Genomic DNA, 26,651 nt, shown 5'->3' on the forward strand with positions numbered 1-26,651 from the left:
ATCTTTGTTTTCTGAAATCCAGCAGTTACGAAGCTGGATCTCTGACTGTGAAACGTAGCTCTGTCTTGCTGCTTCTTATTTTTTAAAAGAAACTCTAGCTCCATCTAAAGCAGATTTTGGGGGTGGAAAGATGCCAAGTTCTGTACAGTCAATTTCCAGCATCCTTAAATGCACTTGAATTTTCCGGGGCTGTTTTTCATACTGCTGCTGGGTCAGAGCTGAAGTTCTGTATGCAGTTCTTCCTCAGGCAAAACCTGATTGTAGCTAGGTGTAGAAAAATATGGGCAAAACTGAGCCATGACGTGAGAATTGAGCCCTGTGTTATTGCTCAGATCTTGTGAATGGGGCAGTGAGCTGGGGTGCTGGACATGGGGATTGTATGCCTCTTCCTGCTTGTTTTCCTGCTGTCCCCCTACCTTGACCCCCAAGTTTCCAGCTGCTTTCCTTTAGCCACTCACGTGTGTTGTGAGCACATTTGCCAAGTGTGTAGGACATCACTGGTGAGTGGTTTTGGTTTTTTTGCTTGTATTGCAAAACCTCCCGTGCCCTTCAAAACATGTAAACAGGCTCATCCTGAAGAAAGCTTGTGACTCCTTTGTTTTTCAAGTGTCCACTGTTGTCTTTTTGTGCGTGTGCTGTTTCTGTTGTTGTTCTGGCAGAAACACTCCTATCTTAGATTGAAGTGACTTGCAGGGCTTTTAAGGGCTTGTGGGGAAGATTTCCTAAACCTTGGTATTTCCTGTTGTGAGAAGTCCAGTCTGTGCTAAACTAAAGAGAGAGAAAGAGAATTGCTGAAGGAAAATATTTAGATGGCTTTGATTCCAATTTTTTTAAAAAGTCCTCATGGAAAACTTCATGCAGAGATATTAAGTTCTTAGGTTGCAGCAAAGAGCCTCAGCAGCTCTAACCAGAGTGAGAGAAAGAGGTCAGCTATGAAGGAGAGGAACCTTGTATTTACGACTCAATTGTTCACTCTTCCTTTAGATCAGGACAAATTTTGCAGCTGAATTTATGTGTATTTTGAAAAACAGAAATGCTTTTGTTTGACATGAAAAGCATAGTTTGTCTTGGATTTTTTTCCCCCCAGTTTTTCAGTTTTCCTCTTGGGGAGTTCAATTTCAAAGTATTTTTGGCTTTTCCAGTTTTGGAAAGCTCCTAAGTTTTGGAGTTTTGCCAAATCCCTGTGAAAAATTAAAGAAAGAAAAAAAAAAGAGGGACCATTTTTCATTTCTCTCCACATTTTTCACAGGAAATACTTCACGTTTTTGATGAACTCTGCTTTTCTGCTTTGCCAGTTCACAGCCTGAACTGCAGAAATTAAAGGGAAAGGCACTATATAGGCCAGAGCATATGTGGAGTTGTTATGCAACAAAGAGTATAGAATATATAGAATACACTCGCTAGAACTTTAACTGGACTCATTTTAAATAAGGAGATGTTCTTGATTTGTTAATTTGGCCATATCTGAATGTCATCATGAAGGCCAGGGTCCTGAACACGTTTGACTCTGCGTATGGTGACATACCATAGGTTTCTCCCTGCAGTATGTAAGGGTAGAACACATTCAAATTTGTACAGAATTTAAGTCTCATTTTTCACACAGGGCTTGACTTGCTGCGGGCATAAGCCCGTGAAAATCGCTGAAGCCACATGGACTTCCATGGGCAGCCTCTCCAGCGGAGGCAGAAGTTCATTATAAGAGCTAATTCCATTCTTGTAACTTTTCCATTAGACTTTTCCATCCTATTACACTTGGCCAGCCAAAAAAACCTCATCTCCATGTCGGGCATTCACACTGGGGTTGTTTCCAAATGTACTCCTGGTTTGCCTTCACTCAGGAGCAAATTCGACTTGCTTGCTTTCTTACTTTCCCCCCATCCTGTCAAATCTGAACTACAATACGATGATTTGTCTGGGCCCTGGAGGGTTCCTCCAGCATGGGGAGCCGTGAGTCAGGGAACACTCCCCAGAGCAGCAGCTGTTCTCTCCCTAATCACAGGCGTAAGCGGAGGGATGGCGAAGAGGTAAGTCCCTGCTACCATCACTCATGGCTAGCGTATCAACCAGACTTGCAGCCAAAAGACCCCAGCTCTTGAGCTCTGCTGAGTGTTATTTTGGTGGCTGCTTCAATGATTTTGCAACTTGGAAACAATTTACTTCCCTGAATTTAAAGATGATGAAAGACAGAGTCTCCTAAAAAAAAAAAACAAAAACAAAACAAACAAACAAACAAAAAACCAAAACCAAAACTGGCAAAAAATCACATTCTTGCTGGAGCTGGACTGTACCTTTCAAGTGGTGGTGGTGTTTATATCATGAAACATTTTCTTTCCGTGAGTGTACATCCTCTGGAAAATAACCAGTGAGAGACCAGAACCTTGACTGCACTGGCTCTAGCAGGCTCAAAGGACCACATAGCCTGTGACTGTTTATTCCTTTCCATCTCTAGTCGTGCTTCCTAAGAGTGCAACCCTTTCCTTGGGTTTTGTAGGAGGAAGATGATGACGGCCTTCCAAAGAAGAAATGGCCAACAGTAGATGCCTCTTATTATGGTGGACGAGGAGTGGGTGGCATCAAACGAATGGAGGTAATTAGATACCAGTTCATGTATCAGAAGATCTATTTGTGAACTGAGCTGTGATATTCCCCTGCAATTTACCCAGCAAGAAACTCAGGAGATAGGCACAAACCTCTTTAATCTTTTTTTGTATATCTGAGCCCAGATAGTTTTTATATAGGAATATTTGAGAGCCAAACATAAATTCCTGAAGTTTGGGACCATCTTTTTCCTCTAGTACAGTAAGATCTAAGTCCGTGCCTGGGATACAGGGGCAGTGTTGCCATACAAATTACAAGGAAATATTTTTAGTTTTTCAGAAAACCTTCCCCATTCTCACATTTCTCATAAATCACAAAGAAGGAGAAGTTCAAAGTTTGGGCTCTAGTCTAGAAACAAGCTTCACAGCCTGCAGCTCGCTCTTCATCTTGGATTGGACACTGGGAAAATATGGACGAGGATCTAGTTACTACAGCAGGGACGTAACTCTCTACAGCAGCTACTATTGTAATATGCCCTAATGCCATCTTTTCAGGTACGCTGGGGAGAAAAGGGCTCCACAGAAGAAGGCGCTAAGTTAGAGAAAGCCAAGAATGCCAGAGTCAAGATGCCAGAACAGGAATATGAGTTCCCTGAACCCAGGAACCTTGCGAACAACATGCGCAGGCCTTCCTCTCCTCGGAAGTGGTACTCTCCAATCAAGGTAAGTCCAGTCCAGCGTTGTACTGCATAGGATGTTTCCAGGAGATCCGAGTTAAGTGTTTTCACATCCAAGGCTAAGATGTAGAACTGTCCACAAGCCTATGATCTCAAGATGCTGCTAGGGTAGCTGTGCATGAGGGACTGCCACTGAACACGCGCCTAGGGAGCTGTGGTAGAAAGGAGCCCCATGGGACAATGGGAATTTTCCAACAGGTTGATCAGATTTTGGGTTTGCATTGCTTTCTTAGACCAGAGTAGGATCCTGATCTCTTCCGGTGGTGTAGCTGGCTTCTGTGCTTACAGACTCGACTGCACTTCCAAGGGCAGGCCCTTTAGTCCACACTGCAGATTCCCTGAGACGTGGGGAATAAATAGCATCCTCTTTCCTTAGAAAGAGGGGAGAAAATAGGAAGAAAATTGCTGCTAAATGTCTCCAGGGAGAGTTGTCCTCAGCAGATCAAGGATTGCAGTGCAGCAGATGGATGTCTGCCAGCAGGCATGGGTCACGGGGCCAGGCTTGCTGCAGGGCAGCATGCTCGCCTCACAAGGATGGGATGCCCTGCAAGAAGTGTTTGGCTGAATTAGAGTGGCTCAGATGTGGAAGGTCAAACTCACATGCAGTGCAAAGCTGCACAACGGTCACCCGCAGGGAAGACTCTCCTCTGCCATCTGTCCCAAGGGCAGGCCGCTGTTCTTCAGTTTGTCTTCACCGATACAAATGGTTGGCAGTGTACGGGACGGAAACAAGCAAGCAACTGAATACTTCACTGAAGCAAAACTCTTCATTGCACATGTGAATGCTTCTTGTGGATTAAGAGAAACAAACCACACAAAACAGATACTAGTCGCATCAGTCAGGGCATGGTATGAGGGCACTCCAATAGAAACCTAAACTTTTGCATTCAGGACAAATTAAGCTGTCCTCAGGAAAGGCTTAACTACTGTAGAACTACCCTAATGAAAAGAAAAAAAAATAATCCCGCACTCCTATTTCTCAGGTTTAACTCTTTTGGGAAATGCTAATAGCCTTCTCGCCTCTTTTCAGTCTGGGGCTATTTGGACCAGCGCCGTAGTTACCAGTCTCAAAGGCTGAAAATGCCCAATTCATATCCAAGTGCCAATCTTGCACCACTGGAGCTTGGATCTCATTTTGAAGAGCGGAGATGCTGGTTAGGGTCTTAGAAACCCTCTACAGGCAATTTATCTGCAAGTAGTCTGCCAAGAGGTTGTGTGTAACATATGTAGTAAACATTTTGGTGTATAGAGCTCGCCTTAAACTTTATGCTGGGGAATGGGGAGGCACTTGCCTCACTGCTGGAAATTAGAGGTTTTATTCTCTTGTTTTCTTCCTCCTCAGTAGCAGTCAACCTAGTCAGATATACTCTATTAGCCAAGTTATTGCAACGCCGATATATTACACTGCAGCACACCCAGGTTTCCCTGCAATGTTTCTTGTTACTGATCGGCTCCAAGCAGTGCCCATAGGAATTTGGGCAAGTCATGTGTTTTGGCTTTCCTCAGTCATTGATCTTGCAGCTGGTTCAAATCCAGTGATGGGAATGGCAAGGATGCACAAGGGAGTAAGAGTGGTTTCCGGAGGATACGGAAATGTGAGCCTCTTTGAAGATTTGGTCCAATGCCCTCTCTCTTTTCCCCCTTAAAGATTATCATCTAATAAACATAGCCCTCCAACAAGTCATTTGCAATTGTGTTATAATGTCTTCAACATGTGTTCACGAAGGGTATTCATTCCCACAGTGGGACAGGTTAGAGAGTCAACTGTTTTCAGTTCAGAGTGGGGAATGCAGTAAGCACCATCCCATATAGCTGCTCCTTTGTTCCTAAATGCATTGCACTGTCATTTTGCATCAGTGCAAAGCATTGGTAAAACACACTCATCCCATCTGGGAGATTTTTCACTCCTACTGCGTGCTCATGGAAATGACCTCATCCAGCTGAGAGACACAGCTCAGTTTTGCATGCTGCAGTCAGAAGGGTTCACAGCACACAAAGCTATACTCTGACCACCGAGGAGCTGACAGAAACACTGATTTTAGCACAAAGAGCCCTGAATCCATGCTCAGGCAGCTGGAATCCATGTGGGTACAACTACCTGAGATCATTAGTTGAGAGCTGGGTCCTTTCCCATAGAAGATACTGTGGAGTTTCTCCCCTCTTCCTTCACCAGTTCATGCTGTTGGATTACAGCCTCAGGAGACTTTCAGTTAATTTTCAGAGTTTATTTGGCATGATAGGAAATCAGTTCTGCACAGAGGAGTCAAGTTTGTGGCAGATCTGTGTCCCAGCTGGAAATTTTCCAAAGTTCAAGAGAGGCATGGAGAAAAGATTCAATGTATGTAGGGTTCAGATTCAGTTCTGACTCTAACTAGAAATGGCTTTTGCTTTGTAACAGCAAGAATTCAGTTATAAGGGGGCCTACAGATATTCGGAGTATCTCATGGGTGATACAGATTCTTAATTCCTTTAGAAAGATCTCTCTTATCTACCATTCAGATTGTATACAGTATAAGGACAGTTCCAAGACCCCTTATCCAAATACTCCCATAACTTCGGGGTATTCCACATCTGGATAGTATTTAGCAGCCTGAGTCTGTCTGTGGGCAAGAATTTACCTAATTATTAATTGCCACCACACCCCTTATTGAACTGCACCCAAAAAGACAGTGTATGCAGACGGGATAACACTTTCCCCACATACAATCATGAGCGCACATCAATAACAGAGGGGATCATTCCTATGAAGCAGGAATGAGCAAAATTCATCAGCACTCTTGGCAGAAGCTCTTGTCCTGAAGACGAATTTGCATTGTGTTATGCAGGGAAGCTATCACAGGGTCATAACGTGCAGGGGGAGGCGAGGAGGGATAGCCTATTTAGGTCATTGGGTCTGTACTCTCAGCCAAAGCAGGACTGCTAACTTGAATCTATCCTTCACTGCTTTTTCCAGTCTGGTTTTTAAAATAACATAGAGGCTTCCACCACTTCTCAGGGGCAATATTTCACAGACTACCAGACCTCACCCATAGGAAATGTCTCCTGACACTCAGCTTAAATTTTCCCTCATCCCTGTGCTCCAAGTGCACTCGGCTCTTTTGGTTAAAGCAGATGTTAAATTTCCGCCCGCTCCACTGGACTGGTTGAAACACCTCTTCGGAAGGTAGATAAATACGCATGTAACAAGCTACTTAAACAAAATCATTAGTAAAGGAGGAGTGCAAGGAACTAAATCTCAGGTTCCTTGCAAACCAAGGTAGCTTGAATCTGACAAAGAGCCAGGAAATTCACATTTTAGGGCCAGTCATCTTGCTGGCCAACAGGCCTCCTTTTCTCCATGCAGCACAAGTGCCAGCCTTTACTTAGTGTTCTGCCTTTTGCCAGTTTATCTGATGGAGTTTTTCTTCCCTCTCTTTGTTACTCCTCCCAGAGTAACGTCTATAAGGTAGGTAGACAGCTGAGAGTGGATAGATTGCTTTTTGAAATGCTCCAGAGATTTATTTGCTACCAAATGTGGCTACTGACACTTAACAGGTTGTGGTTATTATTAGTATTGTTATTCTTATTTGCTGCTGTTACTTCTTAGCATGATGCCAACTGGATTATCCAGCTTTTAAAATATCATTGCAACAGTTTGAAAAGTCAGTGCAAATAATCCAAGGAGAATGACAAGTCTGAAAACTTCTTAAGAAACTTGCCAAATCCTCAGTTCGTCTGACAGAGGGAGGGGCAGCACAAAATGTAGATGCAAGTGAAGGGTTGTAAAGGACCATGCCTTTAGTTTTAATTTGGTTCAGGGCATGCTCCCTGCTACAGCCAGCCACGCAGCTCTGTATGCCTTGGATTGGTTAGCAGCTTTCCTCCTACCTCTATTTCTACCTCTGCTTTTATCTACCTGCCTACCTAGCTACCTCTCCTTTCTTCCGCCTCCTCAGAGCATTTATAGTACTTGTTTGACTTCAAAAGGACCACTGTCAGTCTCTAAAAAACAATGCAGAAGGGACCACAAGACAAGGCTAAACTCACTGTTTATCCACCAAAACTCACATGCACACCTCAAGGCTGAGGTTGAACCAAAAACTGGTGCTCTCAAAAAGAAACCTCAGGTGAATCCGAAGTGGAGGCTGCTTAAGCATGTACTAAGCCATGTGTCCCTGGCACATTTTTGAGCCTTTGTCCCTCCTGTCTCTATTTACAAAGCTGACATGGCACAGCTTCCTTGCTAGAAGAGGCCCAAGGGCAGCTTGGATTTATAGGCAGCTTACAAAACCGCCTCCAGCTGACGCCACCAGGTCTCAGGAGCACTCTAGGTATCAGGTCATTCACTAGACCAGGGTCGATACAGTGCTGAATTCGCCTTCATTCAGGAAGAGAATGCATTCATGTTAAAGCAATGGCTGAAACTATGGCCTCCTTCCTTTGTCATCTGCCCTGATGGTTTCTTCTTTCTGGACTTCATATCTAGTAGGACTCAAAGCTTTATTTGCCTCCAGACCTTTTTTTTTTCTCCAAGCGACCTTGTGCTTCAATTGCAAAGGAGTTCCCAAAGACAGAGACACAGCCCACCCACCTAGAGAGTACAGAAGTATTTATATTTCCAAGTGAATGCATTGCCATTTTCGTTTCTTCAACCAACATCATCCTTTCCATGATCCACTCTCCCTCTCTTCCACCCAGATGTTTCAGGCAGACCCTGAAGCTCCATTCAGACTCCCAAAGACGGAGCTCTTGGCTCGTCCCAAGAAATCTTGGTTGGCTCTTGGAAATTAGGACAGCAGAGTAAGAAGGACTTTTTTGTTCCATGGAAAGTTGCAATTTTCCCTCTGGTTTCCTAAAGGAGAGATGGAAGAAGGTACTTATTTCTTAAGTTGTCAGAGGGGACAGGAGATCAAGAGCTTCAACGGGCTCTGATGTAGGGGGAAAGATGGATTGGGGTAGACAGGGATGGCTTCCCTCAGGTCTAAGAGGTGGTGCTGTCCAAATGCAGAAGAGTCCGTCAGAGGAGTTTCTTGCTTCTTCCTTTGAGAATAACAGACTTTCCTGGCTCTCACCTTAGGAAGTCTTTTCCCCAGTATCCTATGGAAACAAGATCTATGCAGTCGTTCTGTGTGTCTGTCTCCACCCATGTATCCTTCCAACTCCCAAATAAGCTTTGAACCATTGGCTCAACACGCTGGTTGAGGAATATAGGTCTCAAAGAGGATTACGGCCCTAATGGTTTCTTGAAAAGGGAAGAGAAAGACTCTCTGTCCCCGTGAAAGGAAGAGTGTACATTGAGTGCATTGAGTCTTTAATTAGATACCAGAGAACCAGGGCCACAGAAGGACCTTATAAATACCCTGGCTGTCAGGAAGGTCTCACCTTCACAGACACCGAAGTTTCCTATCAGCCATGAGACCCAAGCTCTCAGGAAAGCAAGCTTCCTTACTGTTAATGAAGCTACTTGCTCTTTTCCCACCACTACTGCAATATTCAGCTTACATTTCCATTTGCTTAATTTTGTCCCATAATAGTTATACGAGGCAATTCTGCTATCATAAAATTTTTGTAGTCTTTATTTCCAGGAAACAGGTAGTGATCATACATGAGTTTCTAAGTCCAGTCAGGGGTAGCTAGGTCTTTGGGTTTGATGCTCTCGACCGCAGGAAATAGTTTTGTGCCAAGGAACAACTTTGTACATTCTCAGAGTAGCTTGTCTCCGTTTGTCTCCGTCTCTGCAGATACAATAAAGTTCACTGACTGTGAACTGCTCCGTATCATAGCATTTGTAGCATCCAGAGCAACACTAATGGAAAGCTTAATAAATACTGTCTGTTGCTAACCCTCTCAAGAAACTTTTACAAATCTTTGGGTATCGTGCACTTAACAGACCAAGGGTCAAATGAAGTTCATGTGAAGAGAGTTTGATAAATTAATCTTCAGCTTGTAATATGTCTGTAGCCTTCCACTGAGCCAGCCAATGTGCTGCCCTTGTGTAAACCCTTCTGCAGATCGCCCAGAAGCTGAATCATTTCGAAAGTCAAACCCTGGCCTATTAGAATGGGGATATAGCAGGGAATCCTTCAGCAGCAGAGGTATGTTTTGGAGCAGATGATTCGGTGGATATTTCTACATTGCAGAGCCCCGTGCTGCTCCTTCTGGCCTTGTTCAGCTCATTTGGAAAATAACCGTGGGCTTGGCATTTTGTGTCGCTGCTGAATTTCAATCAGGAATGAACACTTTGTCTGCATTGCAGAGAAGCATTGCAGGAATGGCAGGGAGGGTCCGACCCCACATCTCTTTCTGTCCGACCTCCCAACTTTCTGTCAACAAGAGATTTCAACACGTTGGGTTTTCAGCAAAACTTGTCTGGGTCTGTGCGTGTGCACACGTGTGCATTTGGGTATGAGACCACACAGTGAGGTGAACAGCTTGTCAAAACCAGTGCAATGCGTTGAGGGTGGCATCTGTAGGGCAGCTGACACTGAGCTCATAGGAATGGAGGTCCTTGAAAGGTGTGTGTTATTGCCTGGAAAAGATGCAAATATTAACTGATATTAATATAGTGGGACTGGGGAGCTTGTGTGAGACCCAGTAACCTGATGCTCTCTTGCTAGCATGTAGCTGACATGAAAGATTAAGTGGGTCGTTACGCAGCACCTAGCTGTGACTCAGCTGTCCTGGCTGTGTGGAGAGACAGCTTTTCAGTCGGTTCTCCCCAGCAGATTGTTTTGAGATATAAATCAAAAGTGTTTCTAACGTGTCACCGTGGTCACCTGGAGCTAGAGGCAAGCCACTCAGCCAGCCAGAGGAGGAGGCAGAATAGTTAGGAAATGCATTGTATAAATTCACCTGATCGCTTTCTGCATTGATTTAGCATTTTGCTAGCAACGATGTCAGGAGCTGAGTAGGTATCAGACTCTCCCTCAGCCCAGGGGGTATCTAACTCACCTGTTACCTTTGGAGATTTTCAGAAGAATACGTAAAGGCTAGACACGTGGATACTGTTGACTGGCAGACGTATCTGCTTATTGTTCATCTGAAAGCCTCTTCCCTTGCACTTGCAGCAAGTTCTGAGCGAGTTTCTGTGAGAGAAAACATTGCTTTCCAGCATCTTGCACGAGCACAGGAAATGATTAAGTAAAAAATGTGTAGATCTAAGCTGCGTTGTCCCTACACTGCACTTTGCACAGCGCACCTATTCTTGCACGGAAGATAACACTGTGTTTCTTTTCATTGCAGGGGAAATTGGATGCTCTCTGGGTCTTGCTGCGGAAAGGTTATGACCGTGTATCTGTGATGCGCCCGCAGCCAGGAGACAAGGTACTGTGTCTCAAAACATTTTTTTACAGCAAGGGAAAAATAAAATCCCTCTAAAGTTTCTGACTGCCTTTACATGTGGGACTGAAGGCAGATACTCATGACAGCTTAGAAACAAAAATTCAGTCACGTCTGTCAGTTTTGTTTGCAACTGCAGTTCATGCGGTTTGCCTGATACAGTTTCAAGTATGAAAACTGTCCAGGTGCAGTGACAGAAATACCCATCGAAGAGCCCAGTACAGTCTTGCTCTAGATAATATAGCTGCTTTCAATTAATTACATAAATAGTTCTAATGAATAGTAAGGAATATTTCTGCATATTTTCATTCATTAAAATCCTACATTCTGGAATAAAACTCTGAACATACATAAATATATATATATTTTGCTACATAGGTTTAAACTTCATGGGCACTTTTATAAAGCAAAGTTTGCAGAATGAGGTTTGGACTGTTGTGTGAAAGGGAGGAAGTATTCCCATATATTTCTAGTAAAAACTGGGTTCATGCAAATTTCTATATATTAATGTGAGCTTATTGGGTGGAAACAGAAGCCATTGAAGAGAATGGACTAATGTCACTTTACAGGAATGATACTGTCCATGACAGCAGGATACTATAGAGCTACCTCTCATCTCCAAGGTACTAATCTCCTCCTTTTCAGTGGAATTAAATGTCTGGGTGCTTCCTAAACAACTTCAGGCCAGTTATCCCAAACTATCTCTAGAGCTATCTAGCCCGAGCACCGAAGTGGCCAACACGCACTCACGTGTTGTTCAGCTCTAAGCACCCAGCAGACACCCAGGGACGTGCAGCTGCGAGGGGGGAGCGAGAGCTGCACCTCAGCTTTGCAAATTCAGTCTGTGTTCAAGGTACCCAGCATGGGTGAATTGAAATCCCTGTGGTAGCCATGAGACGTCCCCTAACTCCTTGCAATTCAGATGGTTACACCCCGTTGCCCAGGGCTGTTCCCAATCCAATTTTTAGTATCTGCAAGGGTGGAGATTCAACATCTCTCTGAGCCCCTGTCCACATTCACCTCATGGTGAAAAATGTCAGTTATATTAATGTCTTATGCGGTCAGTTTACACACCGCTGCCATAAATCAACAAAGGATCTTGGAGTTGCTTCAGGAATATATTTGGCCCAAAGCGTAAGTAACTGTGTAGCATTGTGAAGGCTTCAGGAAACTCAACTGCACATGAAACAACAATGTAATTTTTTGGTGGAGAATCATAGTTCTGTAACATTTGGCTCCCTGTAAGGTTTTCCATTGAATACAGGACTAATTAACTTTTCTGAATAAAAAGGTTTAATATTTTATTCCGTCAGGGGGAAGATTTGCTAAAATGTCTTCACTGAGTGTGATATTGATTTCTGGGAGAAAAGTTCATAACATACAGATTGCTAATGCCTGGCAATTTTCCCACAGAAATCAGGGTTTGAAGAATGCCTATTCTGTGAATAACTTTTTTGACTTGACAAGCTAAGATTATTTACATGAAAGATGCCACTTGCATTTATGCTAGAGCAGTTTAATTGAAGCCAATACAGTTAAGAGCAATTTATATTAGTGCAACTGACAGCAGGCTCCATCTCTTTTTGGTGATGCATCTCTTAGACGTGCAGTTCTGTGTCCTGTCAGCATAGCAGAATTAGCCCATATGGGTGTTATATGATCCAGTCTCGAAGTAAATTAAGTTCTTTATGATTCTGCTGTGCTATAAAGGATCTCTGACTTGGGTGCAAGTGTAATTTAGTGTGAAAGAGGAGCTGGCTGAAAATGCACCCAGGCTCATAGCTGCTAAAATACCTGTTTCTCTCCAGGTGACTCCTGGACGACTTGCAAATGTTTGGGCACTTTCCTGTGTAGATATGAAGTGCTTCTCAGAGGGTAGACTGCTCTTAGAACATTTGTTTTCCTTCATGTAACAAAACTATGAGCCTGAGTGTTTGTCGTCTTTGAATAACCATGTGTGACCCTCTCGATGTTTTTAATCACTTTCAGATTTAAGTGAGCAGTTTATGTTTATTCCTTTACAGTAGTGACATAACTGCCAGGTGATGTCACTCCCACAGTACAGGCAAAACCAGTATGAGAACTCACTGTAAAACACTAAAATGACATTCATTAGTTTACACAGCTGAAATGGCAGAATTAGGCAGGGTTTTCCCCTCCCCTATTCAGGAAAATGTGGGGGTTGTTTCCCTACTTCAGATTTAAAGTAGGGGGAAGAATCTAGCTTTCAAGCACTGGGTTCAGCTTTGAGATTTCTGAGTCATCTCCCATCTTGCTATAGACATTCCCCATGATTTGGATGCTGGTAGTCTGTCATATCTCACTTTCTCCTTTGTAGACGTAAAAAATGATTTTACCAGAGCTGGGCATTAGGAAGGTTGGCCTTACAACATTAGAGGCTTCTGTGCAAGGGACTGTGAAGGGATGAGGCAGTATTGCTGCTAACCGAACTACCACAATCTACAGCTGTGCCTTGGGAGACAAATTAGTCAAAAAGAAAAGCAAAAGGTTGCAAAAATAGTTGCAAAATTTGCACCTCACAAAATAAGGAGACTCTAAGCCCTATTTGATCCCTGCCAATCTCCCTCTATTCTTCTCTGTGCCACTGTTCTTCTAAGAGAAATTTAAATGCATGTCCGAACCTTAGGATACAAAGGCTGCGTGATTCAGGCTACTTTAAGGCTAGTGGCTTCTCCCAAGTCAGCAAACATCAAATATTATCTCATAAAACACATTACTGTGTTGGTGTGATTGGAAATCCAGTGGGAAGGTCAGTGCTGAATTGATGGGGACGGCAGCATGGAAACATCTGCCAGTGTTGACTGCAGCTGTCAGTGCGTTCAATGCAGATAGTCCCGAGTCAGTGTGAACAGTTTGCTTTCCTTGCAAGAAGAAATATCAAGGAAAAGGAGCAATTCCACAGAATATCTTTTTTGAAAGGAAATCTGTGTCTGTAGGACAGTTGCAAAAGAAAAGGATCGGATGTGTTGCACTGAAATGATGGGAAATTTCTTCCCGTGCAACCAACTGTGTGGCCAGAATCCCCGCCCGGGAAGTCAGGGGTGGTTTTGATGAGCTTGGATCCAATCCCTGCCGTTAGCTTGGAGACTTTTCACCAGTATCACAATGAGAGGGCCTCTGGATTACTTATGAACACAGCCCTTCCTCTGAAGTGGATGTTTGATAATATAAATTTAATAATCTGTTCATCATTTCCTTCATCCAACCTGGGACATAGTTCTTGGCATCTCTCCGGCTTGCAACAACACTCGCAGCAACAGCATTTCAACCCTTCGCTGTCCAAAGACAGGACCGCTTTGTGGTGGATGCATGGCCTGTGCACAGGCCTGTGCACAACTTAGCAGGCACATTTATACACCTGGTCACATGCCAGGAATACTGCCAAGCGTATGGTATGTCTGATGGCTGACAGCTATAGTGTGAGGAAGGTGTCTTTTGGCACAGCGCTCTGAGATGCGGCACGTCACCTCCTTGACCTGACATTCAGACCGAGGCCAACTGTATCCAACAGGCTTCGATGTTCCTAGTGCAGGAGATGCTGAAGGACAGCACTGCGGAGGACATTCACACCCTGGCAGCCCTGCACATTCACACACAGACACGTAGATGCTCTCCCAGCCATGTGTTTCTGGTGTAGGGTTTGCCAGGCTGAAGATTAACCAGCGGGGTAGAGCTGTAAGAGTTGTTTTGGCAGTGGTGACCTCAGCTATGAATTCCTGTGGCCTCTCCATATGATTCCAAATAGCTCCTTTGGACCAGGGAGCGTGGACCAGGGGCACAGCGAGGACAGACTTGGTCCTCACCAGGTTGCAAAATCTTCAGCGGCAAGTCTGCGGACTTTCATAGCTGTCCACTGGCTAATTTGGGTTTGATCCTGTTCTGCTGGGAAGCATAAAGGAGGGCTCTACCCAGCTTGTCAGCAAAGGGGGCCCATCAGAGCTGGTATTGACAACTCCAAGCCAGTCGTGTGGTTTTAAAGTGGAGGCACAGATGGTTTGAAACTTCAGCCCTGATGCACTGGTGTGAACCAGCCTTGCCAGTCGCAGAAGACAGGAAGCTTCAGGCAGTCAGATGCAGGCCTTTGAGGTATTGCTGCACAAGGCAGGACAGCTTTAGCTTTCCAGCTTTTTCCGGACCGCCTAACTTCATCCCGATGCCATCCTTTCACAGGGTGCTGCAGTACGTGCTATCTGCTGTGCCGCTGGGGCCCAGGCCACCCATCGCTCCTCTCCCAGGCCCTCTGCAGAATGGAGGCAATGGAGGTTGGGCTGGGCGCTCTGGTTCCTATACCTGGCAGTCACCCGGAGGAGTTTCAGACTAACTAGCTGAGTTTCAGTCATACCGTGCAGCCGCTCAGCGTAGACTTCACGACACAAGTGGAATAAATACTTCAGAGTTACTTAGCAGCAAACTAGCATGCCCACGCCGCCAGCTACGTACAAACTGCCAGCCATAGCAGTCTTTACAGCATGGACATGCCCTGGGAATGAGAGAACCAGTGATTAGCAAAGCATCCTACAGTAACCAGCAGCCTCAAACGGAGCCACCAGATTAAAAACCAACCACATGGTGCATTCTCAGGCTACATCGCCCTTGCAGGCAAATTTTATGGCTAGTAAAGAGGAGCCTGAAATTTGCAGACGGGAGCCTTTGACCATATGATATTCCTAAAAGCTACAAGGAGGAGCTGTTTTGAAAGCAATTTGTACCTCCTTCCTTCTCTTTCCTGAAGAAAAGAAGGAAGCAGATATCGGACTCTTGGTGTTGTTGAATGGGCACCTTAATTCACCCGCTGGTCAACATAGAAAAGTGAAGCCAGATGAAGAATAACTGAAAGGCCATCTCTGTTTGCTTTGGAGCCTGAAAAGGAATTGGACTTAATCCCAGGGTTACATCATATTCATATATAAGCAATCCCTTGCTATAATCGGTTACTTTATCCACTGCCAGCACATTAGCTGAGCTGTTCAAAAAGATCGCTTGCGTAGAACGAAACATGGATTCAGCTTGAAACACTCTGTTGACTAATTGTTACTGTTTATCTGCTGTAGCTCACGCAGCTTCCTAGGTACCACACAAATTGTCAAGAAAGACGTCCCCTGCCCTGACGTTCACATTAGTCTGTAACAAGACATTGGTTCAAGGGTAGTGACTAATAAATTTGCAATTTATATACATTGCAGTGGATAATGTGGGGACTTCCAGTCCTCCTCCTATGTGTGACCTCAGACAATCCCCTTTGCATCTTGTCTGTTCATGCCCTGAACCCTTTAATCAAGGTTGAGATGCCTCCTTGTACTAGCACTGTTTCTTCACTGCAAAAGGTACAGTTACAGAAATAACTGACTGGTAAGTGCTGGATACAGGGTTAGATGTTTCTGGACAACAGAGAGCTGAGACCTCTTCAAGGAGAACTGCCAGAAAGGATGCCTGCCCATGGCGTGGCAGCAGCCTGAGCCAGAGTCTTACCGGGCTTTGACCACTACGGCTCTGTGAAAGCTATGGCTTTTGATATCAGCAACAGGTCCTGATCAGCATGTTGTTATATCTGCAACAACTGGCCACATGCCTGTCTGCATTTGCAAGAAAAACCAGGAACCAAACTTTGGTCTGGTTTGCAGAAGGCTTTTAAAAATGCATCTTTTATCCCAAAGCAAAAGGAAAAGAGAGGGATGTTCAGTACCTGTTTTGCAGTGCACCCAGAGAGGCCAAGATGCACAAAAAGGTTGTGAAATTCTTTTTTTGGAGTCAAACCTGGAAATGGTCTGAGGTTACCACAGACACAGATGTTTCCAATAAGGCAAGGAAGTCAGAGTCACATGGGATTCCTGTGGTCTTCTCACATTTTCGAGAGACTAGGTTTGCATTCTTGTCAGCATTAATGAGGTTATTTTTACATTCGAAACATCATCAGATAGGGGTGATGTAAAAATGTATATATTTTTTAGAAAACTTCATTGCTTTTATCATGGAGTAATGGAATGCTTATTTGTGCAAATTGCTCACTAAGCACAGGGTCCAAGTAATCAGTGTCTCTTCGAAGTATCAGTTGCATTTCCTTAAGAAACATTGTTCTGTCAAGAATTTATGGGGAGATCATTAAAATGTGTTTCAAGCTCAGGCTTGACCAGGTGCATCTCAATCTGGGAGCAAATTATATTTTAAATTTTTATTGCATTACATTAATTGCATTTTCATTTTGTGTTTGTATAGGTAAATATAGATATAGATCGGTATAAAAATGGAGAAAAAGTATAACAAAACCATGTGTAATTATACGTGTAAAGATGTGTCCTACCTAAATTAATGAAGGTGCAGGGAGAGGAGCTTTTTCCAGAACTAGCATAATTTTGCAAGTTTACTGATGAAATCACATAAGCTCGTGTCTTGTTAGATCTCAGTGATATGGTTCTGGTACAAATTGTGGTTAGTTACGATGAGAGGATGAGGCTATGAAATACATGAAAATGTCCCCATTAAAGTAATTGCAATTGTTCTTTTTACTATGAAAGGAAGAATGTGTGTGTGTGCATGTGCTGACATAAAAAAATGATCTTAATAGCAACAGAACAGTCAGAGTATGAAATAAGACAAATTTACAGCCAAATTGTGTGAATCTTCACTGCAGAAAAGCACTGTTTTTCAACAAAAGCTTACAAAACTCCCTCTGTCCTACGATCACACTAATGTTTTTGTATTACAGTGAAATGCCAAAACCTCAAAGTAACTTGATTTCAGGCTTCACTGCGAGTGTTTTGTGCAGCCTAAGGAGTTCAGATGATCACTCTGGATTATATCAGCCGTTCATCCCAAATGACCGTGTTTTGTGAAGGGCCCAATTCTGCAGAGCAAGGACTTGCTCCCACATGTGAAGTCCCACTGTGTTTCTGGAGAATCACTAGAGCATGCGCTCTAATGCTGCTGCCCGGGGACCTACCTCTACACAGCTGTGCAACAGGGGACAGCAAAGAGCTGTCCGACCCCAGCCAACACCGGTCTGAAAGTCTTAAGCCTAGAGGTGGATAGCTCTTTTAATTTGCATCCTGCTGTTATAATTCTAGATCTAAGATGTCCAGCTGAGCTGGAGGTTTGTGGGCTATTCTCATATGGCAGCAGGGAGATCTGAGGCTTGGGCATTAGACTGGGAGTTGAAGCCTAGAGTCGCTCCAGTCTCTGCCACTGACACACAGAGTGACCTTGACCAAGCCACTTAATCACCTTCCACTTCTCAGAGGCTTTCCCTGACCTCTAAATGAGGCTAATCCAACGTATTTTCTTTCCCAAAGCGTTTGTGAAAATGGCTGGAGCTCGGTAATAGGTTTAAAGGATTAGCAACAGATATGGCTGTGGGCAGGGACAACTGTATTTACAGGTATGGGTGTAGGTTTGCACAGTGGCCTGTGGGTTCACGTGGTTACAATGTGATGCTAATAGTACAGAGATTCAGGGTTTGGAGATTCAAGTCTGTACATTTTAGACCTATATGATTTAAAGTAGAAGTCCAGCAGTGTTTCTTACATGGTGTGCCAGAGTGAATTTTTCTTTGGCAAGGTGTGGTGTTACAAGAAGAAACTCAGTGGGAACTGGGAGCTAGCTTTGCCAAGTCTGTCCACACGCCATCTTTGGCACCTGTGTCAGGAGTTTACCTGTTTCAGCAGACCATGATTCTCAGTTCATGGGACAACCCCCCCTGCGCGCTCCTGGCTGAGTGGGCAATCATCATTGTGTCTAAAAAATGCAGAGGAGGAAAAAAGCAGCCTGAATCATTACCACGTCACAGTAAAATTTCCTCCTTCTCTGTCCGTTCTTATGCTTTGAAAAACCTGAAAAACCTTAATCTGCTGCACATAATTGGGTGTTTCACAGAGGAGATTAGCATTGACTGTTGTGCCATTCGAGGAATGTGAGTGTCTTTTTATTTCTGGCAAATGCAAATTCTCAGAAAACAAAGTCTCCTTTCCATGACTTTCCCTGTCACGTGGAGAAAGCTGTGTACTTGCAAAGACTTATCTGGAGAATAACTAGTTGTCTCTCACTGCCCACACGGTGCTGAAATGGAAGGAAATTAAATCTAAATTAAAAATAGAGGGACAGTGCTGCCACATAGCCTGGGCCTTGCTCCTTGTTCGTTACAGTGGTGCATTCATATGCTCCAGGCATCAGCTTAAATCGAACCCATTGTGCCAGCTGCTGTGCAGGTGTAAAATAAAACCAGAATCTCAGCCTTGTTTGAGGCAAGGGGCAAGAGCAGGTATAGACAGATGCAGCGAGAAACGCTGAGACAGTGTGGCAGTGCTAATTTATCTGAATGCTAAAAAAGGATCTACACCACCAGCTGGAATAATCTGTTAATGTAGTTCAAGTCTTCCTTTAACCGCAAGGAACAACTTTTGCTAGTTCATTCTCCCTCAGCACATCTCCATGCAGCTTCCAAAGAAGGAGCAGTGCAGAGTTCCAGCCAAAACTGAATATACGCGTGTGTGCACGTGTGCTAGAGCCCGGAGCAGGTACCGCCTCTGGAGATCGGGCCGTAGGAGGCGGAGAGTGCAAAACTCTTGCTGGGTCAGACCAATACTCCTCTAGACTGGTGGGAGAGGGAATTAGACCATCAGGTGTGCCTCACTGTGCAAAACTTGCAGAATATATTTTTGTTTGCCAGAGGACAGACGTATAGGTGCAAGCACTTAGAGGGTGATGTGGGTTTCTCCATTTATCTCAGTACTACCTCCCCTCTTGATAAAAAGGCAGGTGCTTGTGTTTCCACTCCGGTTCCTCTTCCCCTCCCGTCTTCGCTAGGCCCAAGCACACAACTGCAATTTGCTCCTCTGAGAAACTGTACGAAACAGGGTTTGTCCGGATTTTAGTACAGCACTGAAACCGTCACAAGTGCTGAGCTTTGCTGTAAAGCGTGATCTGAACTGAGGCAAGAAATTACCCTACTCAAGCGTTGACTTGAGATTTCCAGAGCAGTGAGGGACTGGGCAGGCTCTCTGCTCGGAGGATATTCCTGCGTGGGGCTCATGGGAAGGGCAGCCTTCGGTATAACGAGCTGAGAAACAAAAGGGGTTCCTAGTTTGTTTTAAAGAGCAGAAGGCAAAACAAGCCAATGGAACGGCATAGTTCAAACTTTCCTCTGTATGGAGTGAGTAGTTCTGCAGCTGTGGGGTAAATGAAGTAACTATTGGAATAAAACCCTTACTGGAGCAGTGCAATGATAAAAAAGCTATGCTATGGGGGTAGAATTGCAGAACCCAGGAGACCAGAAGAAGTGACTAGGTATGTAAATTCTCACAGAAAATATTGTAAATCTGTTCAGTAGGTGTTTAGGTTCTTAGAAATCAGTAAAAACATAGGAAGTGAAACTCCTGTAACAGAAAGAATAGGATTTTGATGCAGAGAGAATCACCTTGTGACAGATGTCTAGAAAACCATCTCTCCCATGCATGTTTCTTGCTGAGTGAACGTTGATGTTGCATTTGTCTTGTGTTTCCCTCGTGCAGCTTCCAGCGGTGGGCTGGACTTACTCTCCTTATCCTTATGGGAAAGCGAGGTCATTGTTTCCTGGGGGATTGCAATAAATTCCTAAAAATAAGCAGCAGCCCCAGCTGAAAAATTTGGACTGTGTCTGGGTCCATCTGCACTGAGAACTTGTGAGGGGAACCCTAGGTCTTACATCAGCGATCAGAGGGCCCTCAGGGACTTGCTAGGCATGCAAAGCTACCCAGAAACAAAAGCACCGACAGCAGATGCTTTACCTGTAGTCCATGGCACAGCAAGGGATGACTTAAACTACAGCTTAATTCAATCCTTGGCTTTCCCTGGTCAGGCCCCCACCCTGGATGTGAAAGCACGTGGTACCTGCAGGGCCCTGGGCAAATATCCTGCGCAAAGTGCAAAAAGAGCAACAGCGTCAGATTGAAGGTTTAGGATGGAAGTTGTGAAGACAAAGGCACAGTGGTTCTAGGAGTGGGACAGGCGGTAGAGTGTCACACAACAGGCAGGTTGCAGCATAACGTTTGTGTTAGAGCCGCACCTTTCTGGTCAGCCGTCCCTGGCATTACACATGTGTAAGTCCTAATAACTGCAGGGCCCTGCTTCCTGATCCGTTTTCGTTGATGCACATACAAATTCCAAACATGTAAGTGATATTTCAGAAGAGCCATGAAGAGACACGGTGGTGCATGGCAGGACAGCAACCACCCTGTGTGGGTGGCTAGTGTACCTCCAGCTGGCCTTGTGCCGCTTTACGTAACGCTGTTCTGCTGCCAGGGCTTCAGCTCTCCCTCTTACCTCTGCTGTGTCCCGCTGAAACCTGCGGGTACCGTGCCATGTGCAAGTGGATATGCAAAGCCCAGTCTCCTTCAAAGAGGAGTGCAGGACTCTGCCAGTAATGAGGAACCCCCTCCTGCATGTCCCTACAAGCAGTGGGCACCTATACTTGGTAAATCATGGCCTACATCCCAGCCCGTACCACCAGCGACTTACAGACCATGGGGAGCACAAAGGCAATTTATTTCAGCGTTAGCACCAATGATTGGTCATCAGCCGTTATGCACTTGCAATAAACTCAGCCGTTAGCAGGTTCATGAGGAACTGTAAACCCATTAAGTTTTGCTGGCACACAGGAATACTAGTTTTAAGTTAAGGCTGCATTATTAGAGCTATATCAAAAAATACAGAAGGAATGTAGCAGTTAGCCTGGGCCTTTGCTTGGAGTGCACAAGTCCAATGAAAACATCCCCAAAGCCATAATTATTTGTTCATAATTGGATACTGAGGAGCAAATTCTGCCACCTCCAGTGAGTTCGCTGAAAGTCATGAAATCTGTTTCAATATAGAGTAGCCAAGATGAATGGTAATATGGGGAAGGCTAGGTATTACCAATTAACTATGAATATCACAAAGCACATGAGCAAAATCTATCGTCCTGGAAAGTCCCGAGTCCTCTCTTATTTTGGATTAGGAGTCTAGGAAGATGAGAAAATTCAGATTTAAGGTAATTGATTTCACACCATGCTGTTTCACAGTGTCATGAATAGAAACCTCCTCCTGAAACAAAGAACAGAAACCAGGAGATACGATTTCAAATTCCCCTGCTTTAAACAGTAGACCACGTTCCCTTTTCAGACCTGAGAATAAAACCAGCTGCGTGGACTCCCGAGTCACCCCCCCCACCCCCCCATACGGTGCTATGTTGCTACTTGCTTGATGATTCTTCTTTCTGCAGACTCAAAAATGCACAGGTGCTAATTAAGGAGCTATTGTTTAACCCATTGTTAAGTCCAAGCTAGCAGGTTTCTGTTGATAGGCTGCAGAGCTTGAGAACAAAATTGTAATCTTTCCGTACATACTATTGCTGTGTGGTTTTCCATTAATAGCCATGGAAAAGTTAACCTAAACATTAGCACTTTTTCCTGGAACTAACAGCTCCAAAGCCAAAAGCCTGGTGATCTGCTCATCAGCTTGCAGGACTACTGCAAAGCAGACTGCTTGTTACTGCAAAAACAAAGCACGGAGCTGGCTCTTGAACTGCCGGACCTCTGATTCTGAAGCAGGGAGTAGCCAGCTCATAAAGGGGAGCGTCCCAGTCATATCTCGATCCAGGGCAAAATTTCCCCTAGTCAGAATTACAAGGTTATGCCTTTAACATTGACGGTCAGAGATCTGCCTCAGAAGCCAAGGCAAATCTAGCAAACAGGGACGGGAATTATTTCTCACTAAATGCTGGTAGGACAATATTCAGCAGACAGTAATTACTGTTTCCTTGAGCCATTAGCACTGCCCTGCACAGGGTAATTTTCCTGAGTCACGTAATGTGAAAACAGCCATTGAGTTATGTTCTTCTCACCTTCACATTGTGGCAGATCCTGTCCTGAACCATGCCCCGTCTTCCTTGCCCACAGACAAATTGCACCCAGAGAGATCCTCCCCAGATCACTGATTTCTGCAGGCTGCAAGATCCTGCAGGCTCTTCGTTCCTCTCCAGAGGGATGTTTACCACTGCCCTTGATTAGTTGTTCCAGTTATCACTGCCAAAAGAATGTGTTTCGTTTTTCATTTTAATTTTTCTCTCTTTTCTTCATACACAGTAGGCTTTGTTATTCAACCTCCAGATGAAAGATTACAATCCTGTGTGAGACAGTGTCTTTGATGTGTCACTCAGCATTTCTCCAAGACTAGCTACCTCTTTCCAGAAAGACAATGGGAAGAATGACCAGATCTTCCTGGAAATGACACCCATCCCACTGCATAAATACGCCAAAACTAGCTCCTGCAAAAGCAATCAGGCCTGTTTGCTGACATACAAATGCCCACTCATCACTGAAAGAGCCACGCTCGCAAACTCTGGCAGGAGCCAAAGATTGAGGCTATTAAGCTTATTCCCACGCTCAAATTTGGCAAGGTAGAAGCCTGTATCATCTTGTTTCACTTTTTGTAGGAGTTTGCTCTGAATGTTTTCTTTTCAGTAGGTTCCCCAGCTGGTTCAGTTACAGATATGAAGAACCAGAGGCTGGCAGAGCAATGGGTATTATCTGGGTTGTGGTAGCTCTGAAGAGCCAGGCTCAGCCGAGAAGTTGTGAGTAAGCTTATGAGTAAGATTTCAACTGGAGGTTGAATTGGCAGAACCACTCTTTGCACTGTGGGGCCCCCAGATACACAGTGCTATATACATAGGTATATACGAGCTTTAGTCATAAGCCAACATGACTGAGCTGATACTCTAAATAAGCTCTTACTTATTTCAAATTCTGTGAAAGGTCTGCGAAAATTGCAATACTTCATGGCGTTTAAAGTAGTTTCCTCTATTCTTGAATGTATGCTGCTTTTGGGTGGCTTAAACAGAACAGGATCATATAAATACAAATACAAACCATTGCTTTAACATCTGAATAGTCCAAACCATATCAAGGCATCAAAGAAAGTTAGGGAGTTTTTCTGCTTCTTTTTTCCTTCTGAATTTAGACAGGATGTTTGTCTGCAGTGTAGGAAACTGCCTCGGATATAATTGGAGTTCGGTGGCCATGTGTGAGATCACTTGTCACTAGTTTTGATAATGTGTTTATCATTCTCATTTGGGGTAAATCCCGCCTCTTTACTGGCTTCAGAAGGAAACACCATTTTGTACCACTCTGTTCCTGGGAGTTAGGAAGTCAAACCTCGCATGGCGTGTAGTACTGAGACCTGACAGAAGACTCTGGATCTTGCTCCAAACTTTATCACTCTGCGGTTCTTTTGACAAGGTCTTTTAAGGTAAACCGTAACAGTCTATAGTTTTCAGTGCTGCCTCTGCAATAAGAGACCAGGTTTTTAGAACCCTGTTGGAGTGATGATCTTATCAATGGAAGTCATCGTCGTAATTTTGGGAGAAAATAGGTCAAGCCTCCAATTTATTGGTTATTGAGTGGCCCAGGTGGCAGGAATGGCTTGGGAATGGTAGGTTTTATGAGTAACACTGAGTTCTAGGCTCTGTATTTAGTAATGAGACACAGATGGGAATGGTTTTGTTGCGATGATGTTTTATCACGAAATGAGACGGTTTTAATAGTTGTTTGGTGACTAACAGATACAGAGGTAGCCGTATAATTAGCGTGCTTGCTGCAGGAGGCAGTGTTTCCTGGCATTACCAAGCATACTCAACACAGACTGATCTCACTGAGGGAGGCTGGCTAACAAAGCCCAGAAGCTAGTTAACAGTTTCCCAAAACTGTCTCCAGACACCCTTGTGTGATGTAAAAGGCAGCACGCTGCCAGCTCAGGTCGTGCAAGCAGGGATATTTCAAGCTTGCAGAATCCTACCATGTAGCAGAAGCCGCCTGGTATTTTGGGGGTTATCTTGATGGGGGTTCAGAGCAGCAAAACCTCCTGGGAACGCAAGAGCTCCCTGACCAATGCTGTTCCCAAATGATAAAATGTTGGTGGGAAGCAGATATTGATTATTCTCACTCCGGTCTGTTCCCAGTATCACCTTTCTCCAGGCACAAAGGGATGCATTTTTGGAGAGAGGTTTTGTAAAGTACTCTATGCAAAGACCACTTTCACAAGAGGGGATCCACACCACATTGGCTATAGGCAATTTTTCTCTGTAGCCACAGGAGAGGCAGCATGAGCTGTCTGTGCCATTTGGCTCTCGCAGGCTGCGGACAGGCAAACTGCCAGTTTACCGCCTTCCTCTCCCCGTGGGGCTCAGAGCTGCTATCAGATCCACTGTGACTCTCCACTCTGTATTCCTCCTTCTCTCCCCACTCATCACCCTCACAGATGTTTGTGGAAGTTTCATGCCTGGTCTGAGTTCAAATCAAGCACCCGGGATCTTTGGTAGGGAGGGTTTGGCTTGGAGAATTTAGCGTTTCTCACATCCATGTATGTGCTTTGCTTTTAAAGTAGCTACAGTTTAGTAAATTGTGTCTTTGCAGAGACATATATTTAATGTTTGCCTGTTATTCATTTGGCTAGTATCTCCTACAAGTTTTTGTGCATGCTTGATTCAGAATCAGGTATCAAATCACAGGTTAATTTTTACATTTCTTTTTTTTGCCTCTCTCTTTTTTCCCCTTTTTCTCTTTCTTTCTCTTTTTCTTTTCTTTATTTCCATACTTCTTTTTACTTCTCTCTCCTCTTTCTCATAACAACAGGGTAAACCAGGATATTGTTTATGGAAAGTTTGAATTACTAATGACCCATACAAAACATTACGGATCATATCTTTTCCAGTGCCTCTTTTGAAACCCAGGAGCTCAGGAGCCAGTCCCAGTGTTTTATGATCTTAAAATGTTGATATTTTTCCAGGTATTAATTCCAGCTTGATAGGAAACCAAGAGAAACAGAAACATTTTTCATCTTCACTTCAGAAAAATGTGCTCCATCTTCCTCTGTTAAAGAGATATCTTTTCAGTACCGTGGAGGGCATGCCACTGCTCTGGGACTGCCTTCCCTTTCCTAAATTACCTTTCCGCTGTGCTGTGTGTGAGCCTCACCCTGAACAGCTGGAACCACAGAGAGCAGGGCTGAAATGAAACAAAGAACAAAGCTTCCTCCTAGCTTCAGTCCTGCTGTGATGGGGGCCGGAGAGCTAGCTTGTTAGAGAAGAAAGAAATACTGCAGTGTCCCAAGAGAAAGGTCCATCTTCCCCGCAGCTGGATTCAACGTGCCGGAATCCCAGTCAATGTCTCTGTGCAGGTCATTGTGCACTATGCTCTAAGTGACAGTCCTTCTCCCAGTTAGCTTCCAGACTCAGATAAAAGCAGAAGGAGAGGCAGGAGGAGGTAGGAAGTGGCTTGGACAAAGCTGTGGAGTTCCTAGGAAATGCCACATCTTGGCTGAGGCAACTGCTGCTCTCTGCACCTCTGCTTGCCAGATCCGTGTCCAAGACACAAATGCTCCAGCTCGCTCTCTTGAACGCTCAGCAACCACCACCCTGTGCTACGACCTCAGCTGCCTAATGTCCCCCTCACCCCACATCCCACCCTTCTCTTTCAACCCTGGCAGCGCTCCTCCGTCAACCAGATGTGAAGAACAAAGGGAAAAGCTTGGATCAAGTGTGCAACCCTACGGCACTCCGCATGCAAAGAGCTCGCAGGGCGAGGTCCATGGTCAGAGGAGACGAGCCTCCCACAGCTGAGTGCTTTGTTGTCCTAAAGGCAGTGCTGCCTGCCTTCATCCCTAAGACAATTAGCTATTGAAGGTGAAAGAGCAAGGCCGCTCCAAGCAGAATTCATTATGCATATGCCTGCGAGCAGTACTCTCTAGAAAAACAACATAAAATGTGAGAGTGAATTGCCCTCACTGATTTTGCTGATTTCACTAAATTTCAGATCTAATAATGTCTCCATATTGCTTCAATTGTCTCTTCTGAGGCACAGCTGTGACTTTCCCCCCTGAAGCGTTGTGGCTGCAGAAAGGGAAATAAAACCTAGCCAAGGCGTTCAACACAGCAGCCTTTTAATATACAGCCTGTTCCCTACATTCATACATTCTGTATCTCCAACTACTGTCTCCCTGCTAGAAAAACTAATAGAATTGGCTCTTCTTATTCTCCAAG

General features: G+C 44.5%; 1 protein-coding gene across 1 annotated transcript in view; it reads left to right on the top strand.

The window, feature by feature from the left end:
- The window catches only part of ANTXR1 (ANTXR cell adhesion molecule 1), a 107,863-nt gene that overhangs the window by 74,916 nt on the left and 6,296 nt on the right, over positions 1 to 26,651 (top strand). The window contains exons 15-17 of the mRNA XM_075174666.1: positions 2,492 to 2,587; positions 3,093 to 3,260; positions 10,496 to 10,576. Of these exons, the coding sequence (XP_075030767.1) occupies positions 2,492 to 2,587; positions 3,093 to 3,260; positions 10,496 to 10,576 (345 nt within the window). The remainder of the gene's footprint in view (positions 1 to 2,491; positions 2,588 to 3,092; positions 3,261 to 10,495; positions 10,577 to 26,651) is intronic.

This window comes from Calonectris borealis, chromosome 27 (genome assembly GCF_964195595.1).
Source record: "Calonectris borealis chromosome 27, bCalBor7.hap1.2, whole genome shotgun sequence".
NCBI classification, from domain to species: domain Eukaryota; kingdom Metazoa; phylum Chordata; class Aves; order Procellariiformes; family Procellariidae; genus Calonectris; species Calonectris borealis.